The following is a 17,091-nucleotide window of genomic DNA, read 5'->3' as shown; positions in this document are numbered from 1 at the left end:
TTTCTACCAACCTCTTCGATATTGGCCCGCCTCCTGGGCGCTGGTGTTCTCGTCTGGAGGGGGGGGCTGGGTCTTCCTTTCACAGGTGGGCAGCAGGAAGGTTCCTGTGTCGTATTAAGGAAGGGTTTCTGCTCGAGGGATAAATAATGCCTCAAGGAGGCGTAGGCGTCGCTGATCGGGGGGGGCTCTTCCAATTATCTTTGTGTTTTTTACGATATCCTCACGCACGACATGCTGTTGGTGGGCGGTGAGGGCGTGCTGTTTTATGGCACCATTCTGGGCGTGACAGGAGATCCTCTTAGACAGTCGTAACGTTGTCATAACCGATATAACTCCAGGACATCCTTGATAGGGCATGTGTACTGGTAGACAACGTTATTCTTGCTTCAGGGGATCTCCTGCAGGCGGGGTAGGGTTATTTCTCATAATCAGGTCCCTTGTTTCTCCTGTTCTTATAATAGATTATAAGAGAGAGCCTCTTCCCTTCCTCCACGGGGGGTGACGTTCTCTTCTACAATCTTCTTAAGGCATCTCTCCTCTTCTTTATATCCGTGGTCATGAAGGACTTGTAGAAAAATTACGTATATCCTCGGAGGGGATTCTCTTTATTCTCTCTGTCCTCCATGTACCATTTGTTTTAGGCTGTTTCTGATCTCCCTGTTGATCAGCTTGTTGGAGTAACCTTTATTAATCATCATTTGTGAGGCTCGGTCCAGTTCTGCGTGGGTGTCCTGCCACGCTGAACAGTGCGTTAAGGCCCTCCTCACGAAGGCCCTGACGGTGGTGGTCTTGAACCTCGCAGGACACTCACTTTCTTCATTTAAGCAAAGTCCCAAGTTAGTGGATTTGGTGTAGACGGGTGGTGGTCATCTTCGGGGTAGTCTTCGTAATTAGGACGTCGAGGAAGGGGAGCCGATCTTCGCTGCTAAATTCATTTGTGAAATTAAGGGCGCTGTTGCGCAGGAACTGCTGGCGAAGGGCTTCAACCTCTTCCTCAGAGTCAGCTTGAACAAATATGTCATCGATGTATCTGGCATATGTCCGGGGACATCGGTGCTGCGAAAAAACCCGCTCTTCAACGGTACCCATGTAAAAGTTGTCAAAGAGGACGCCCAAGGGGGACCCCATTGCCACGCCGTCTTTCTGACGAAACATCTGTCCTCTGTGGGTGGTGAAGGGGGCTCTCTTCGTACAGATGTTTAGTAGTGTCTTAAGCGATTCTTCCGGGATGTTTCGGAGGTTGCTTGTCATGGGTTCCTGTAGAATTTTCTTTTTCCAAAATAATGCCTATTGTTTCATCGACGGGGACGTTGGTAAACATGGACTCCACGTCGAGGGGGACGCCATAGTGGCCATCGCCAGGGGAATCCCGGGATTTTCTCCAGGAACTCCGTCGAAGAAGTAAGGCAAAATTTGGAGGGGGTATACGGCGTCAAGATTTTGTTAAGGCGTTTTGCCAACTTGTAGGTCGGTGCAGGTGTCTGGCTGATGAAGGGGCGTAAGGGGTTACCTGTCTTGTGCGTTTTCACGTTTCCGTAAAGGTACCCAAGTTGTAATCTCCTTGGATGGGCGGGAGGTGGCATGCATTCGTTGCAGCGTTTATTGCAGTGATGATGCGGTTAGCATCCCGTTTGATGTCTTCGGTGGGGTTTCTCGTCAATCTCTCGAATTTAGAGGTATCTGCTAAGATATCGTCTAGCTTCTTGAAATATTCCTCAGTCTTGATAAGTACAAAGGCGACCGTTTTATCTGCCCGACGTATTGTTATCTCCTTATTTTTCTAAGATTCAGTCCTCCAGCAACCATCGCTGTGACCATGCCCTGGCAGATCTGGGCGAAACGTCAGAGAGAGAGAGAGAGAAACTTGTAACAGTAATATATGTATATAGCAGTAATAAAGATCATTCAATATGACTACACTGGATTTGACGATCCCCTTTGGCACGTTGCTTGCCAGTTTCAGCAACATTGAGAAATCCTTAATAAGGAAAATAGAGAAGACTCTATACAAAATTAATGGAGCTGATGCAGCAATCCTTTTCAACAAGACTTGTTTAAAAGAGGGTCTACTTCCAAGATATACGAACGTCAGACAGCACGACCCCACAGCTAGAGAAGAAGAAGGGACCAGAGCCTTCAGGACGTCCCTCTTGCAGAGGCAACTTCGGGAGAAGACTGCCGAGATGAAGGCCCTGCGTGAGGAGCATCACCGCCTGCGAGAGGAATGGGCGGAAGTACGTTCTGGAGCTGCCCGGCCTGATTCCATTAACGAACAGGACAACCCCGAACAAGACTACCTATCAAGACACCAATACCGTACGAGACAACATCGCCAGGAGGACCACCAGGAGCACCCTAACTTCGTGGAGATTGACGCCCGTCTTACCCACCTGCAAGAGGAAGACATGCGTAAGCGAGTCAGGGGCGTGACCCGCAAGCTTGTGGACCTCAACGGAGGGAAGATACATGTCCAAGAAAAGACCCGGAGGTATATAAACCTCACTCAATATAGACCGACCCCCGAACAAGACGACTTACTCAACCTCGGCCTCAACTGTCACTTCATGACTAAACCCAGGAAACATGAAAAACGTATGGAGATAGAATTGCTCCTCGACTCCATACAACAGTTAGAAGCCAAGAAGATCCTTAAGACCAGCGACGCCCTTCAACCTCTCCTACTCGCAGAAGCCCTGACGGACAGAGGGAACTACACCAGCGGGATATTTACCAAAGAGCTGAAGGACGCAGCAGCGGATCTTAAGAAAAATGAGGAGATATCAATACGTCGGGCAAATAAAACGGCCGCCATTGTACTTATCAAGACTGAGGAATATTTCAAGAAGCTAGACGATATCTTAGCAGATACCTCTAAATTCGAGAGATTGACGAGAAACCCCACCGAAGACATCAAACGGGATGCTAACCGCATCATCACTGCAATAAACGCTGCAACGAATGCATGCCACCTCCCGCCCATCCAAGGAGATTACAACTGGGGTACCTTTACGGAAACGTGAAAACGCACAAGACAGGTAACCCCTTACGCCCCATCATCAGCCAGACACCTGCACCGATCTACGAGTTGGCAAAACGCCTTAACAAACTCTTGACGCCATATACCCCCTCCAAATTTTGCCTTACTTCTTCGACGGAGTTCCTGGAGAAAATCCGGGATTCCCCTGGTGACGGCACTATGGCGTCCCTTGACGTGGAGTCCCTGTTTACCAACTTCCCCATCGATGAAATGATAGGCATTATTTTGGAAAAGGTCTACAGGAACCCTGACAAGCAAACTCCGAACATCCCGGAAGAATTGCTTAAGACACTTCTAGACATCTGTACGAAGAGAGCCCCCTTCACCACAACCCAGGACACCGATGTTTTCGTCAGAAAAAGACGGCGTGGCAATGGGGTCCCCCTTGGGCGTCCTCTTTGCCAACTTTTACATGGGTACCGTTGAAGAGCGGGTTTTTTCACAGCACCGATGTCCCCGGACGTATGCCAGATACATCGACGACATATTTGTTCAAGCTGACTCCGAGGAAGAGGTTGAAGCCCTTCGCCAGCAGTTCCTGCGCAACAGCGCCCTTAATTTCATAATTGAATTTAGCAGCGAAGATCGGCTCCCCTTCCTCAACGTCCTAATTACGAAGACTACCCCGAAGATGACCACCACCGTCTACACCAAAATCCACTAACTTGGGACTTGTTTGCTTAAATGGAGAAAGTGAGTGTCCTGCGAGGTTCAAGACCACCACCGTCAGGGCCTTCGTGAGGAGGGCCTTAACGCACTGTTCAGCGTGGCAGGACACCCACGCAGAACTGGACCGAGCCTCACAAATGATGATTAATAATGGTTACTCCAACAAGCTGATCAACAGGGAGATCAGAACAGCCTTAAACAAATGGTACATGGAGGACGGAGAAAATAAAGAGAATCTCCCCTCCGAGGATATACGTATTTTCTACAAGTCCTTCATGCATCACGGATATAAAGAAGAGGAGAGATGCCTTAAGAAGATTGCAGAAGAGAACGTCACCCCCATGGAGGAAGGGAAGAGGCTCTCTCTTATAATCTATTATAAGAACAGGAGAACAAGGGACCTGATTATGAGAAATAACCCTACCCCGCCTGCAGGAGATCCCCTGAAGCAGAATAACGTCGTCTACCAGTACACATGCCCTATCCAAGGATGTCCTGGAGTTTATATCGGTATGACAACGTTACGACTGTCTAAGAGGATCTCCTTGTCACACCCAGAACGGTGCCATAAACACCACGCCTCACCGCCCACCAACAGCACGTCGTGCGTGAGGATATCGTAAAAAACACAAAGATAATTGGAAGAGCCCCCGATCAGCGACGCCTACGCCTCCTTGAGGCATTATTTATCCTCGAGAAGAAACTCTTCCTTAATACGACACAGGAACCCTTCCTGCTGCCCACCTGTGTAAGGAAGACCCAGCCCCCCCCCCTCCAGACGAGAACACCAGCGCCCAGGACGGGGCCAATATCGAAGAGGTTGGTAGAAATACCAGGCGTTACGTCACCACGGTTGCAACCAATGAAAACCCGGCTCCAAGTGACGCAACACACCTGAGAAGATCAACGCGCCTCGAGAGTTTCCTACACCTGGCCGCCAGCCAATGAAAAGTCGAGCACCCTCCGGGTCCTGCAGCAGCATCCGTGAGCCGCCAGACCATGATATATAGCGAAGGACTCACCACTAAGATTCAGTCCTCCAGCAACCATCGCTGTGACCATGCCTTGGCAGATCTAGGCGAAACGTCAGAGAGAGAGAGAGAAGAGAGAGAGAGAGAGAGAGAGAGAGAAACTTGTAACAGTAATATATGTATATAGCAGTAATAAAGATCATTCAATATGACTACACTGGATTTGACGATCCCCTTTGGCACGTTGCTTGCCAGTTTCAGCAACATTGAGAAATCCTTAATAAGGAAAAGACAGAAGACTCTATACAAAATTAATGGAGCTGATGCAGCAATCCTTTTCAACAAGACTTGTTAAAAGAGGGCACTCCCAAGATATATTATATATATATATAATATTTATATATATAATTATATTATATATATATATATTATTTATTATAATAATATAAATATATAATATATTAATATATATAATATTATTATATATTATATTATATAATAATAATAATAATAAATAAATTATTATTAATATATATATATATAATATATAATATAATATATAATATTATTATAAATATAGGGAATATATATTAATCATATATATAATATATATATATATATATATATATATATATATATATTATAATATATATAATAATATACTATATATATATATATAAAAATAAATATAAAATATATTATTATTATTATAATATAATATATATATATATAATTATATATATATATATCCCAATATATAATAATTATAAAATATATATTATTATTATATAATATAATATAATATAATATAATAAATATATATATAATATATATATATATATATATATATATACATATATATATATATGCAATATAAAAAACATATCGTTGCTCCTAAGAAATCAATAGAGGGATCCACAGTAATATCTTGTTTATCCATAAATATTTTATAACAAAGCTTTGTATAAACAATTATATCTAGATAAACAAGGAATTACGTGGATCCCTCTATTTGATATATTTTATAGGGGGTATATATTATATATAATATAGTATATATATATAATTAATATATTATTATATATATTTAATTTTATAATATATATATATATATATATATATATATATATATACTATATATAATACATATAATAATTAATATATATATATATATATATACATATATAATATATATAATATATATTTATATAATATATATAATAATAATAATAAATAAATATATTATATAATATAATGTAAATAAAAAATAAATAATATATTTATTATATATATATATTAATATAAAATAATAAATAAATATATATATATATATAATTAAATATATATATATATTTATATAGTTAAATAATAAATAATAATAATAATAAATAATTATATTATATATTATATATATATAATATATCTATATATATAGAGGGATATATATAATATTACTATATATATAATATAATATATAGGGGGTATATATATAAATATATATATATATTATGGATATATATATAATATTATAATATATAATATTATTATTATATAATATATATATATATATAATATAGTATATATATATATTATATATATATATATATATATATATATTTATTTAGGGGATTATATATACAATTATATATATATATATATATATATATATATATATATACATATACGTATATATATTTAGGGGGGTATTTTTCTAATATGCAAGAGCATTCTTCATTGATTGATCATACACAGCACATGAAACTAGCTATAATTAACTGCAAATATGAGTAACTTACCTGATCACAGCATTTCTTTGATACCACAGCACGACAATCTATTTTCCAAAATATGGCATCACGTCTCTTTAGAATATTGGAATACTTGCAATGCCACTTTTTACCCAAGGCCCATGGGAACACTTCATACTTTAGTTCTTCTTCATCCTCCTCCATATCATGTGCAAGGTACCTGGAAAGAATTATTCATCAATTCGACAGATTAACGGTTACAGAATTGATTCACGGTTGATATAAACTTCCCAGGTGTCATATCAAAGGTCATTGACACACTCATTTTTTAAATTAGGTAATCAGAATAATCAGTTTAAAGTCATTCTAAATGAATAACACTGAGATGAATTTACTCTTGAGTTTGACCAACTTTTAAACTACTAAAAATGCCATTGTCATTATAAAATGCACACATTATATTAATCCTGGTAAGGAGGTACCTGCCGTCCTCACCATCCGCCTCAGTGAGGAATCAGTTTTAGGAGCCCCCAAAACTAGGGCATTTAGCCAGCAAATGTCTCACTCTCAAATGAAGCAAAGCCAACTTCACGTAATGACTAGTCATAGTGTATTTTATGAATTATCTGGAGGTCTTTCCACACTTCCAAAAAGATATAACATTATTTTTATCTTTTCCACTTTGTTTTAATTTGCCAAGTCTCAATTTTTTTGCCAGAGGATGAAATCTACATAAAAGTGCATGTCTTCTTAGAAGTAGGTCAAATGGAGCTGGCCTTGCTATAGACAATCTGTTCTTTATTGCCATGTAATCCAACAAATTTTTATCTACATGCCTTTACTCTCAATAATATAGGCCAACTACAGTGGACACCCCTGGATTCGCAGAGGATGCATACCACAAATCTGTAAATAATTAAAACCCCTCTAAAAATGCTAAGAACTACCTATTTTGGTAGTTCAAACATCAGAACAAACCCTCTAAAAATCCTAATATCTGAGACCCTCTAAAAATGCTTATACCTGAGTATTTGAATAGTTTTATAACAAAATGTGCATTTAGGCATGAAAATATGAAAATACAGTAATTACTGAATATTTCTCAGTGAAAAAAACTGAATATGCAAATTTTCCCTACAACCGTTATAACCTAATCCCATAACGCTGAGAATATTCAAGAAGTGCTTCAAAATAGACAAAAAAATTCTCTCTATTAGTTTTAAAAGCAGGAGATTTTGGTAATTTCTGTAAACTGTACTCATATTCAATGATAGAGGACTACGAATAAACGAACACGTAATTTTGGCCATATGGTCTGATAATGCAGCTGGGGAGGCCAATCAGTGCATTCATGGCAATAAAAAATTGAATATTCATTAAAATCTCATTAAAAATTCACACATACGTAATGCATAAACAATAAGAATATCATGTTGTATCTACAAAAATATATTTAAAATGACGGAAATGTTAGACATCCGAATTTCTTGCAAAAACCTGGAAGGGGCACAACAAAACTTTTTCACCACAAACAATACAATGCATACTCAAAATTTTATTTAAGGCATTAAATCTATTATGCAGGGTTTCTAATCTTCTACCTATAATATATTTTTCTTGTATCAGGTGGGATAGTGTCAGACCTCCAGGGTGCTGAATGTTTCTTAGGGGTAGTGGTTGACTTAGGAATAGATTCATCTGCAGCTTTAATTACGAAGTTTAAGAAGTCTACAATCTCATCATAACCTTGTACTGGTGTAAATGGAGGTATCTGGCTCGTTTTTAACTTATACTGGTCCCACTCTGCCTTATCTACATTATATCGTGGGATAGTAGTGTTGGGGTATGTCCCAAACAGGATATTAAAATTAGAAAATGATCACTGGTATATGGATCATCTAAAATATTCCAATCAAATCTGTTAGATGAGCATATATACAGTGGAACCTCGACATACAAAAATCCCAACTTACGAAAAATTCAAGTTATGAAAGCAAATACGAAGATTTTTTTGCCTCTGTATACGAAAATAATTCAAGTTACGAAAGGGTGTTACTGTAAAGTCCCGAGATTCGCCCGGACCAACAAGAACAATTTTAAAACTCGCGTGCTGCCAACTGAGTAGACTCGCCACCATCTTCCCGCTCTCCCATTGGTTCCTGAAGCTAGTCACTGCCGTAAGATCCTGCTCTCCTATTGGTCAGCATCTCTCCCATCATGCATCTACGTAAAGGTATCCTTCGGCCACTCCGTAACAGCATCGTTATTGTACGCATGCGGAATTCGTTCGTTCACATATACGATTTCGTTTTTTAACGTAAATTCGTGTTAGTGATTTCGCTTTGTACCTTATCGTGTTGTGTGAGAACTTAATTAGTACATAACTTAATTACGTATAGTCATCGGTCCCAAGAAAGTTGCTGAAGTTCATGGAAAGAAGAGGATGCTTTCTATGGAGACAAAGATGGAGATTATCAAGAAGTATGAGGGTGGCATGCGGTTGAGTGTGATCACTAAGGAATGCGGCTGAAATCCGTCGACGATAGGCACCATCCTTAAGCAGAGGGAAGCCATCAAAGCATCTACACCTTCCTATGGCGCGACTGTTTTGTCCAACAAGAGGAGCCACGTGCATGATGAGATGGAGAGGCTGCTTCTTGTTTGGATAAAAGACAAAGAAATCGCTGGCAATACGATAACCGAGACAGCAGTCTGCCACAAAGCCAGCGCTATTTTCAGCGATTTGATTGCCCAGGCCAAAGACGACGGAGGAGAAGGGACATCGACGCCAACCTCGGACTTCAAGGCCTCACCTGAGTGGTTTGATAAATTCCGGAAACGGACTGGCATCCATTCGGTGGTGCAGCATGGGGAGGCTACAGTGATGTGGAGGGCTAATGGGAAAGCCTGGGTAACAAGACTTTTGTTCACCGAGTGGCTAAATCTGTGTTTCGGCCCAACAGTGAGGAAATTCTTGGAAGAGAAGCGCCTCCCTCTGAAATGTCTGCTGGTGTTGGGCAATGCCCCTGTTCACCCTCCTGGCCTCGAGGAAGATATCCTAGCAGAGTATTCTTTTATCAAGGTTCTTTATCTTCCACCTAACACCACCCCTCTACTCCAGCCATGGACCAGCAAGTGATATCGAACTTCAAGAAGCTGTATACGAAACATCTTTTCAAGAGATGTTTCGACATCACCGATACCACAAACCTCACCTTGCGTCAATTTTGGAAGGAGCATTTCGATGCTGTCATATGCATCCGACTCATCGACCAAGCTTGGCAGGAGGTTTCGAGGTGAATTCTCCGTGGAGGAAACTCTGGCCTGATGCCGTATCAGCCCGAGACTTCGAGGGATATAACGTGGGCAAAGCTGATGCAGATTCAGAAACAGTTGACGATCCTGAAACTGTTTCGCAACCAGATCTTGAAGAGATCATTGCACTTGGCAAGTCCATGGGGCTGGCCGTCGACGAGGACGACATCAAAGACCTTCTCGAGGAGCACCAAGAGGAGCTTATGACAGATGATCTGAAGGAGTTGGAGGCCATGCAACATAACGTCGTTCAAGAAGAGTTCTCTAGCAGCAGCAAGGAGGAGGAGGACAACCCTATGACAACGGCAGAAATTAAGGATGCTCAAGCTGCTTTTCATAAGGTGCAATCATTTGTAGAAAAGAGACACCCCAAAAAGGCTTACACAGGTTGTATGCTTGCACAGTTAGATGACGTTTGCCTGAGTCGTTTCAGGAACATTGTGATAAGCAGGCAGAAGCAATCTTCCTTGGATAGTTATTTTTTAAAGAGGCCTTTAGTAGGAGTAAGCAAACAGGAAGATCCAAGTGATACAAAAAAACAGAAAGTTGAAAGTGGTGAAGAAATAGAAATATTTTGTAAAAAAAAAAAAAAAAAAAAAAAACATTAAGTATAAAAAAGTAAAAAAGAATGTAAAAATAAAAAAAAGACAATAAAAAAAGAAATTTAATTTTAAGGTTTTTGTAAAGTTAAGTGTTAATGTTTTCTGCCATTTGTTAATATGTTTCATAAAGTTTAGTGTTAATGTTTCCTGTTATTTTTTAATGAGTTTCGTCAAGTTAAATGTTCCATGTTTTCTGCCATTTGTCCTCCTCTGTCGCCACTTTCGGAGATTGCCTCACTCGAAAGGTAAGGTTCCACATTTTACTACATATGTACGTACATGTACATACAGTATTTCTTGTACCATGTACACTAATAAACCTTATTTACAGGTATAATCACAGTTATGTTAGGTATTGAATGGTCCAAATTGTTGTATTTCATTGTTTATTGGTCAATTTAGCTTTATTATAAAATTTACTGGGGTGTTTTTGTAGGGCTTGGAACGAATTAGGCAATTTACATGTAAAATGTGGTTCGAGATATGAAAAAATCAGGTTACGAAGGCCGCTTCGTAATGGATTAATTTTGTATCCTGAGATACTACTGTACTTAAGTCTGTGGATGAAAAACTTCCATGGGATTTTGAAAAGTAAGTGCAAATATCTCCTTTATTTAAAATGCAAAGATTATGATTATCAATTATATTTATATGTTCAATTTTGTTACCATGTGAATCTGTTTCATTGCAATAGGAATCTCATAATGAACTGTGGGAGTTAGAATCTCCAACCATTAACGAATCATCACCTATATTAGGTAATACTGGAGGTAGATTTTGTAAGTCATGATTACATGAAGGTTGGTTGTAAATATTATACAAATTAAAAGTAGAGTTGTTAATATGGAGTTTAATTCCAGATAGTTGGAATTGTTAATATGGAGTTTAATTCCACATAGTTGGAATTCAGAACTATTAGTCATTATTTTTTTGCAATTAATTCGGTTATTGACATAAATTACTGTTCCTAATGTATTCATATCAGGAACTGAATGTGATGCTAATCTATAATTGCCTATTCTTGAGACATTTTTCATTTGCATGTTGCAAGCATATTGCTATTGGTCCATATTGTTTAAATAATCTTTGAATTTCTCCTATTTGTAATAGTGTTTTTAAATCATTTATGTTCCATTGAATAATATATTTGACTTTGTTAAGTCTCTTGGTAATTGCTCCTTGGGACTTTTGTTTTTGTTTTATTTCCTCCAATAAATGTTCTATGCCACAAGCACTCGACAAGCAAGTTTTAATTAGATGGTCTATACACATAAAGTCTTCAGTGTTTTTCTAGATTTTCCTGTTAGTTTTTAGTTTTGAATTTTATAAAATTATTAATCATATTAGTGAGGCTGTAGATGGAAGGTTCATTGTATTCAACTAAACAATGAAACATTCATTTCATCCACATAATTTATCATGAGTGGATAAGATATCTATATTTTGAGTGGTTGTGTGTGTCCTGTTTGTTTTACCGAGACTAGGAGAAGAGTCCATTTCAACAGAGGCGGCTTGATGAACATTGTTAGTTGGTCGGGGTTGAGGATGAGTTAAGGATTTTCCTCTTTGTCCTATTATGGGTGATGGAGTTATATGAACAATGTTGTTATTTTCTGAGAACTCGTTTGATTGTGAGGTGGTTAATGTTACAGCTTATACATCAATACTATATTCTTTTTTACAGGATGGGAGTTATCTTCGGTGATTATTCATATATAATGGGCATTCTTTTGACTTTGCTTGATGAGCAAGTCCACAATTATCACATTTAATATTTGGGCAATTCCACTCTGTTCTATGTTCTTCTGAACCACACACTGCACATATTTTTTTTATTTTGGCATTTCTAAATGTGTGACCAAATTTACCTTTTTTTACATTGCAGTGGTTTCGGTACGTGAGGGCGACTTTCCTATTTTGACCAAGTAATTCAATCTTTGCTGGTAATTTTTGGCCAGTAAATTTGATTTTTGCTATTTTGATGGAAACTTCCTGGATTATTTTTCCTTGGAATTTGATATAACTCCAGGTTATGAATGTTATCGTATCTTAATTTAGAGATTCTAATATAATATTCTTTTCTGGTAATTCCTCATTTTCAATTTGGGGTAGTACAACTGTACTTTGGATATAGTTAAGCATGTCATGACTTTTCACTGCTACATTTACCCCTTGAGTTTCCTTTATGTTCTGAAATGTTTCTGACTGGGTTTTGTTGTGGCTTCAATCAGCCATTCATTAAATTTCAGTGCTCTGAAACTCATTTCTGTAGTTGGGTGTAAGCTTAATAATTTGTTCTCTAAAACATAGGAAGATATTTTTCTGTTTTGGGAACAAGAAATCTGAACAGAGAGGAAAATATCTGTCCCAAAAATATGGTCAAAATGAATTAATGTTGGGTAAGGTGTATACATTTTTCTTTTCTTATTATTTCTTATTAATGGCTCATATGGTGCCATTGTTGTTATGGTAGGCTTATTGTCTTGAGTGAATCCAGTAGTCAAGTCTAGTTCTATGCTGAGGTCATCAATATCAAGGGCCTAATAAAGAATACATATACACGAAAGTGTTGTTTTCAGCCAGGTAGTCCTCCACCCACCATGGTTTGTATTGCTTGTATGGCGTTTTTAACATTGCATGGAACCAGTGATTATTCAGCAACGGGACTAACGGCTTTATGTGACTTCCGAACCACATCAAGAGTGAACTTCTATCACCAGAAATACATATCTCTAACACATCAATGGAATGCCTAAGAATCAAACTCGTGGCCACTGAAGTGGTGGCTGCAAATTCGATTCTCAGGCATTATGGACACCCACCATGGAGCCCAACAAGGGAGGGGTGTGGAATGCTGCACTGAGAGGCCACCCATAGAGGCTATTTCCTGGTTATACACCTGATCCCCAGCACTTAAGGCATCGTCAGTCCGTAGAGATCCGATCCAGTACAGGCGGCCCTCGGTTAGCGGCAGGGTTCCGTTCCTGGCCGCCGACGCCAAGCGATTTTCAACACTGAGTGATTTTAAAGCCTACGGCCACCGCACACCTTCTTTCGAAACTCTAGACCAGTCAAAGGCGCCGTAATCCCACAAAAGCACAATAAGTAAAATTATATTTATGCAGTATAGTACTATAGAATTTACTGTACAGTACATTTGCGTGTCTAGAATATGTAAAGATATAATAAAGTTTATACAGTGTACAGGTAGCTGTAGTGTTCAGGTTACGATCATTAGTCCTACGATAGTCCGATTTCATGAGAGATTAAATTACAATGGCCTAACTTTATCCATCTTCTAGTTACATAAGTTCAATAACAGCAAAAGAGAATGATGAAATTATGGTTTTAACGTTATGCTCCTTGCGTGAACGTGTACAGCCATGAACAACCGAATGAGAAACGACTTTTTATTTTTCTAAGTACAACCGAACTGGATAACATCCGTTTGGCTTGTATTTCAATCATCGTACTACAGTACAACATTACCGTAGTTGTTATAAATGGCATTATGTATAGAATAGAACTGAGATATCTTAATGTAATAACTTTATTCGCTATAGATCAGAGATCAATATAGATTAAAGATCAATTGGGAAATATACTGTTAAATTTAAACCTAGTTATAACTGAAGCTGAAAAAACTGTTCAAGCTGCTATTGACTATTATCGTACATCGGCAACAAGGATAAAACTGCAGTAAACGTACGCCATCAAACACAACCGTAGATAAAATTGGGATAAAATAATTTTAATCAAAACTACTGTGCTTGAAAGAACACATTTTACTGTTGGTTTCTCGTCGATATAAGATAAATAACGTAAAGTTCGTATTACGATGATATAAAGGATTATTGCGAACGGAAACAAGTAATTTTTTATGCAATAAACATGCTGCCAACGTAATCTGTTAACGGAAAAAAAAGTAGTTCACATTCACAACAAGACATATTCAATAAATATTTCCACCTAAAAACACGCTGTATAAGAAAAAATAACTTTGTCTCATATAAGTCAAGTATCTACGTAGATATTCGTTTATGCTAACTAGAAGCAAGAGCATTCGCTCAGAATTGCGTTATGGTGAAACAAACTCGTATTCATCAGCTGATTTCAAACCACAACATTGGCCGCTCCGCGGAATAATGGCTTAAATTTGCCGTAGTATTTTAAAATACAGTAATATGAGAATACATACAATATTCTTGGATACAGTGAAATAATGTATAACTTTTTAAAGGATTTATGGAAGATGCATAATTAATAAAATTACGCAATGCATTTTTCGGAACTGGCAGACAAGAACGAACATGAAAAAACATCCCCTGACAACGTGTAGCGTAGTTACAAAGGCTGCCTTAATTTGTATCTTATTTCTGTACAAAAATGAAAATACCTTTACGTAATATATTTTCATACACATTTTAAACATAAAAGCATAAACATTTAAAAAACCGACACATCGATCGCTAAATTTGCACTCTTTTTAACTCTATATTTTCGGAAGAGCGGCAGACGGCGGCATACAAGAACAAACTTGAAAAAACATCGTAGTCGAAAACTTGAAGGGCAGTTTCAAAAGCTGCCTTTTTATCATATTTCTGCACAGAAATAAAAATACACTATTCGTAATACATTTTCATACACATTTTAAACATAAAGGCATAAACATTTATAAAATCGACACATCGATCGCTAATTTGCACTTTTTTTATTTTCGGAAGAGCGGCAGGCAGCAGCTCACAAGAAAGAACATGAAAAAACATCGTTTTTGATAATGTGAAGGGTCGTTTCAAAAGCTGCCTTTGTATCATATTTCTGTACAGAAATAAAAATACCTTTCACGTAATACATTTTCATACACATTTTAAACAAAAGCATGAAAATTTATAAATCGACATATCCATAGCTAAATTTGCACTTATGTAACTTGATATTTTCGGCATAGAACAGTGTCAGAGGCATATATTTTACCCTAATACCTACGTAATAACTCTCCATAAAATTTAATATAATTTGCATAACCTTTATGGTCTGAATGGCATTTCTACAAATGTATGAACTCGTTAGACAACGGCGCTAGCGGCGCTGTTAACTGAAAATTGTGCTGTAAAGATACCTTCAAAATGCCTTATTTTTTTAATGAATAGTTTTGACGACCGCTGTAAAACCGATTCGCCGTTGAGTGATTGCGCCGTTAACTGCGGGTCGCCTGTACTAGGAACCAAGTTTGAGATAAGACTTTCCCCTCGCTCGAACACATCAGGTACTCAAATTTTACGGATGCGGAGGAATGCTGCCCATCCCCACCCTCCATTACATTAAGAGTTGTCTAAACCATCATCCATTAACACTCTAAAGCCATCAACTTTTGGTTCATCCTGACAAGGGAAGAAGTGAAAAACTGAAAAAAATAGGTTCAAAAGATGATCAAACTTAGTCTGGGCACTCAGAAATGACCATAGTAGCATGGTTGCACCTTCCAGGCTACCATAGTCCACCTCTTCCTCGCACCTCACAAGCCCCACCACTACATCAAGGTGTCGAGCCATTGGTAGGGTGTAACAGACCAAATATGTAATAACATATAATACATATTGTAACAATGAGTAGTGAAGAAGGAAGAACTGAGGTGAGGTGGTAGTCACAGGCATTGTATTGAGTAACGCGTCATGTGATAGTCTGTTGTCAGTTAACATATAGTATATGAAATATTAATGTTTATCCTTATCTAAAAGAAGTTAATGCTTCTATCAAATCCAATGTGACTCTTTAGTAATTTTCAAGACATAATCTGATATTATTCTTGTCTGATAAGTCTTCATCAAGTTCATGTAGTGAATTAGTTTGTGCGTTCGTGTACTAGAATGTAAAGCGTGCTTATCACCCAGAGTCAGATTCATGGCTCAGGTCGAGTAAAGATCACACAATCTTTTGTAAGAAATTCTCGGAAAATCAAAAAAATCCGATGTATTTTAATTAATCATCTTTCTTAACCAACCACCAGTGACCGCTTAAATAGTATCACTACACATATCCTTCTCGACCAGTCAGTCATTACTTTCAGGACGTACAATAGTACACTGAATGCTGTTCATGTTGTCATGCTTCTTTATATCTACATTCACATTATCAATAATTCTTATGGATAAATAGTTTTCAGATTGATTTTATGTTGTGGCTTCTACAAGCCATGTATTTTCTTTTATTGTCTGAATGACATTTCTGTCATTGGATGTCTTTTTAGTAAGAAGTTATCAAACTTTTGGGCTGGAATTTGTTGTTCAATTTCCATGGTTAGAGACCTTGACCAACTTCCAACCCCAAAGAAGGAGTCAAAACAAGTCAAGGTGGAGTTAGGACAATATGAGTTTTTTCCTGGTGGCTTGTATGACAGTTTTAATACCTCCTTGTTGTTGATTACTTGAATTTTCCTGGGGATAGACCACTGCCATGCCAGAAGTCATAGGGCAGTTAGGTTTATTTGCCATATACGTAATGAAAAAAAATTAATTTCGTCTAGGATGAGGTCCCTCTCACCAGGATGGTTCAACTCAACTGTGGGAATGAACAACAATGTCACCAGAATTGGTAACTGCCCTGACATCCTCACCTGGATTGGATATACACCATACCCACAGTGCCCTAAGGGTCGTCAGTCCATCCAGATTGGACCCAGAAATGAGGGGACAGCTTGATATAAAAATTTCCCGTCGCTCAACCACGTCGGATACTCCAGTTATACAAGT

General features: G+C 38.0%; 1 protein-coding gene across 2 annotated transcripts in view; it reads right to left on the bottom strand.

Moving 5' to 3' along the window:
* The window catches only part of LOC135205894 (uncharacterized), a 330,705-nt gene that overhangs the window by 175,756 nt on the left and 137,858 nt on the right, over positions 1-17,091 (bottom strand). For both annotated transcript variants that reach the window (XM_064237117.1, XM_064237116.1), the window contains exon 5: positions 6,474-6,645. In XM_064237117.1, the coding sequence (XP_064093187.1) occupies positions 6,474-6,645 (172 nt within the window). The remainder of the gene's footprint in view (positions 1-6,473; positions 6,646-17,091) is intronic.

This window comes from Macrobrachium nipponense, chromosome 11 (assembly GCF_015104395.2).
Source record: "Macrobrachium nipponense isolate FS-2020 chromosome 11, ASM1510439v2, whole genome shotgun sequence".
In the NCBI taxonomy this organism is placed as follows: domain Eukaryota; kingdom Metazoa; phylum Arthropoda; class Malacostraca; order Decapoda; family Palaemonidae; genus Macrobrachium; species Macrobrachium nipponense.
Note: the sequence above shows the minus strand (reverse complement) of the source record. Positions and strands in the feature narration are given on the sequence as shown.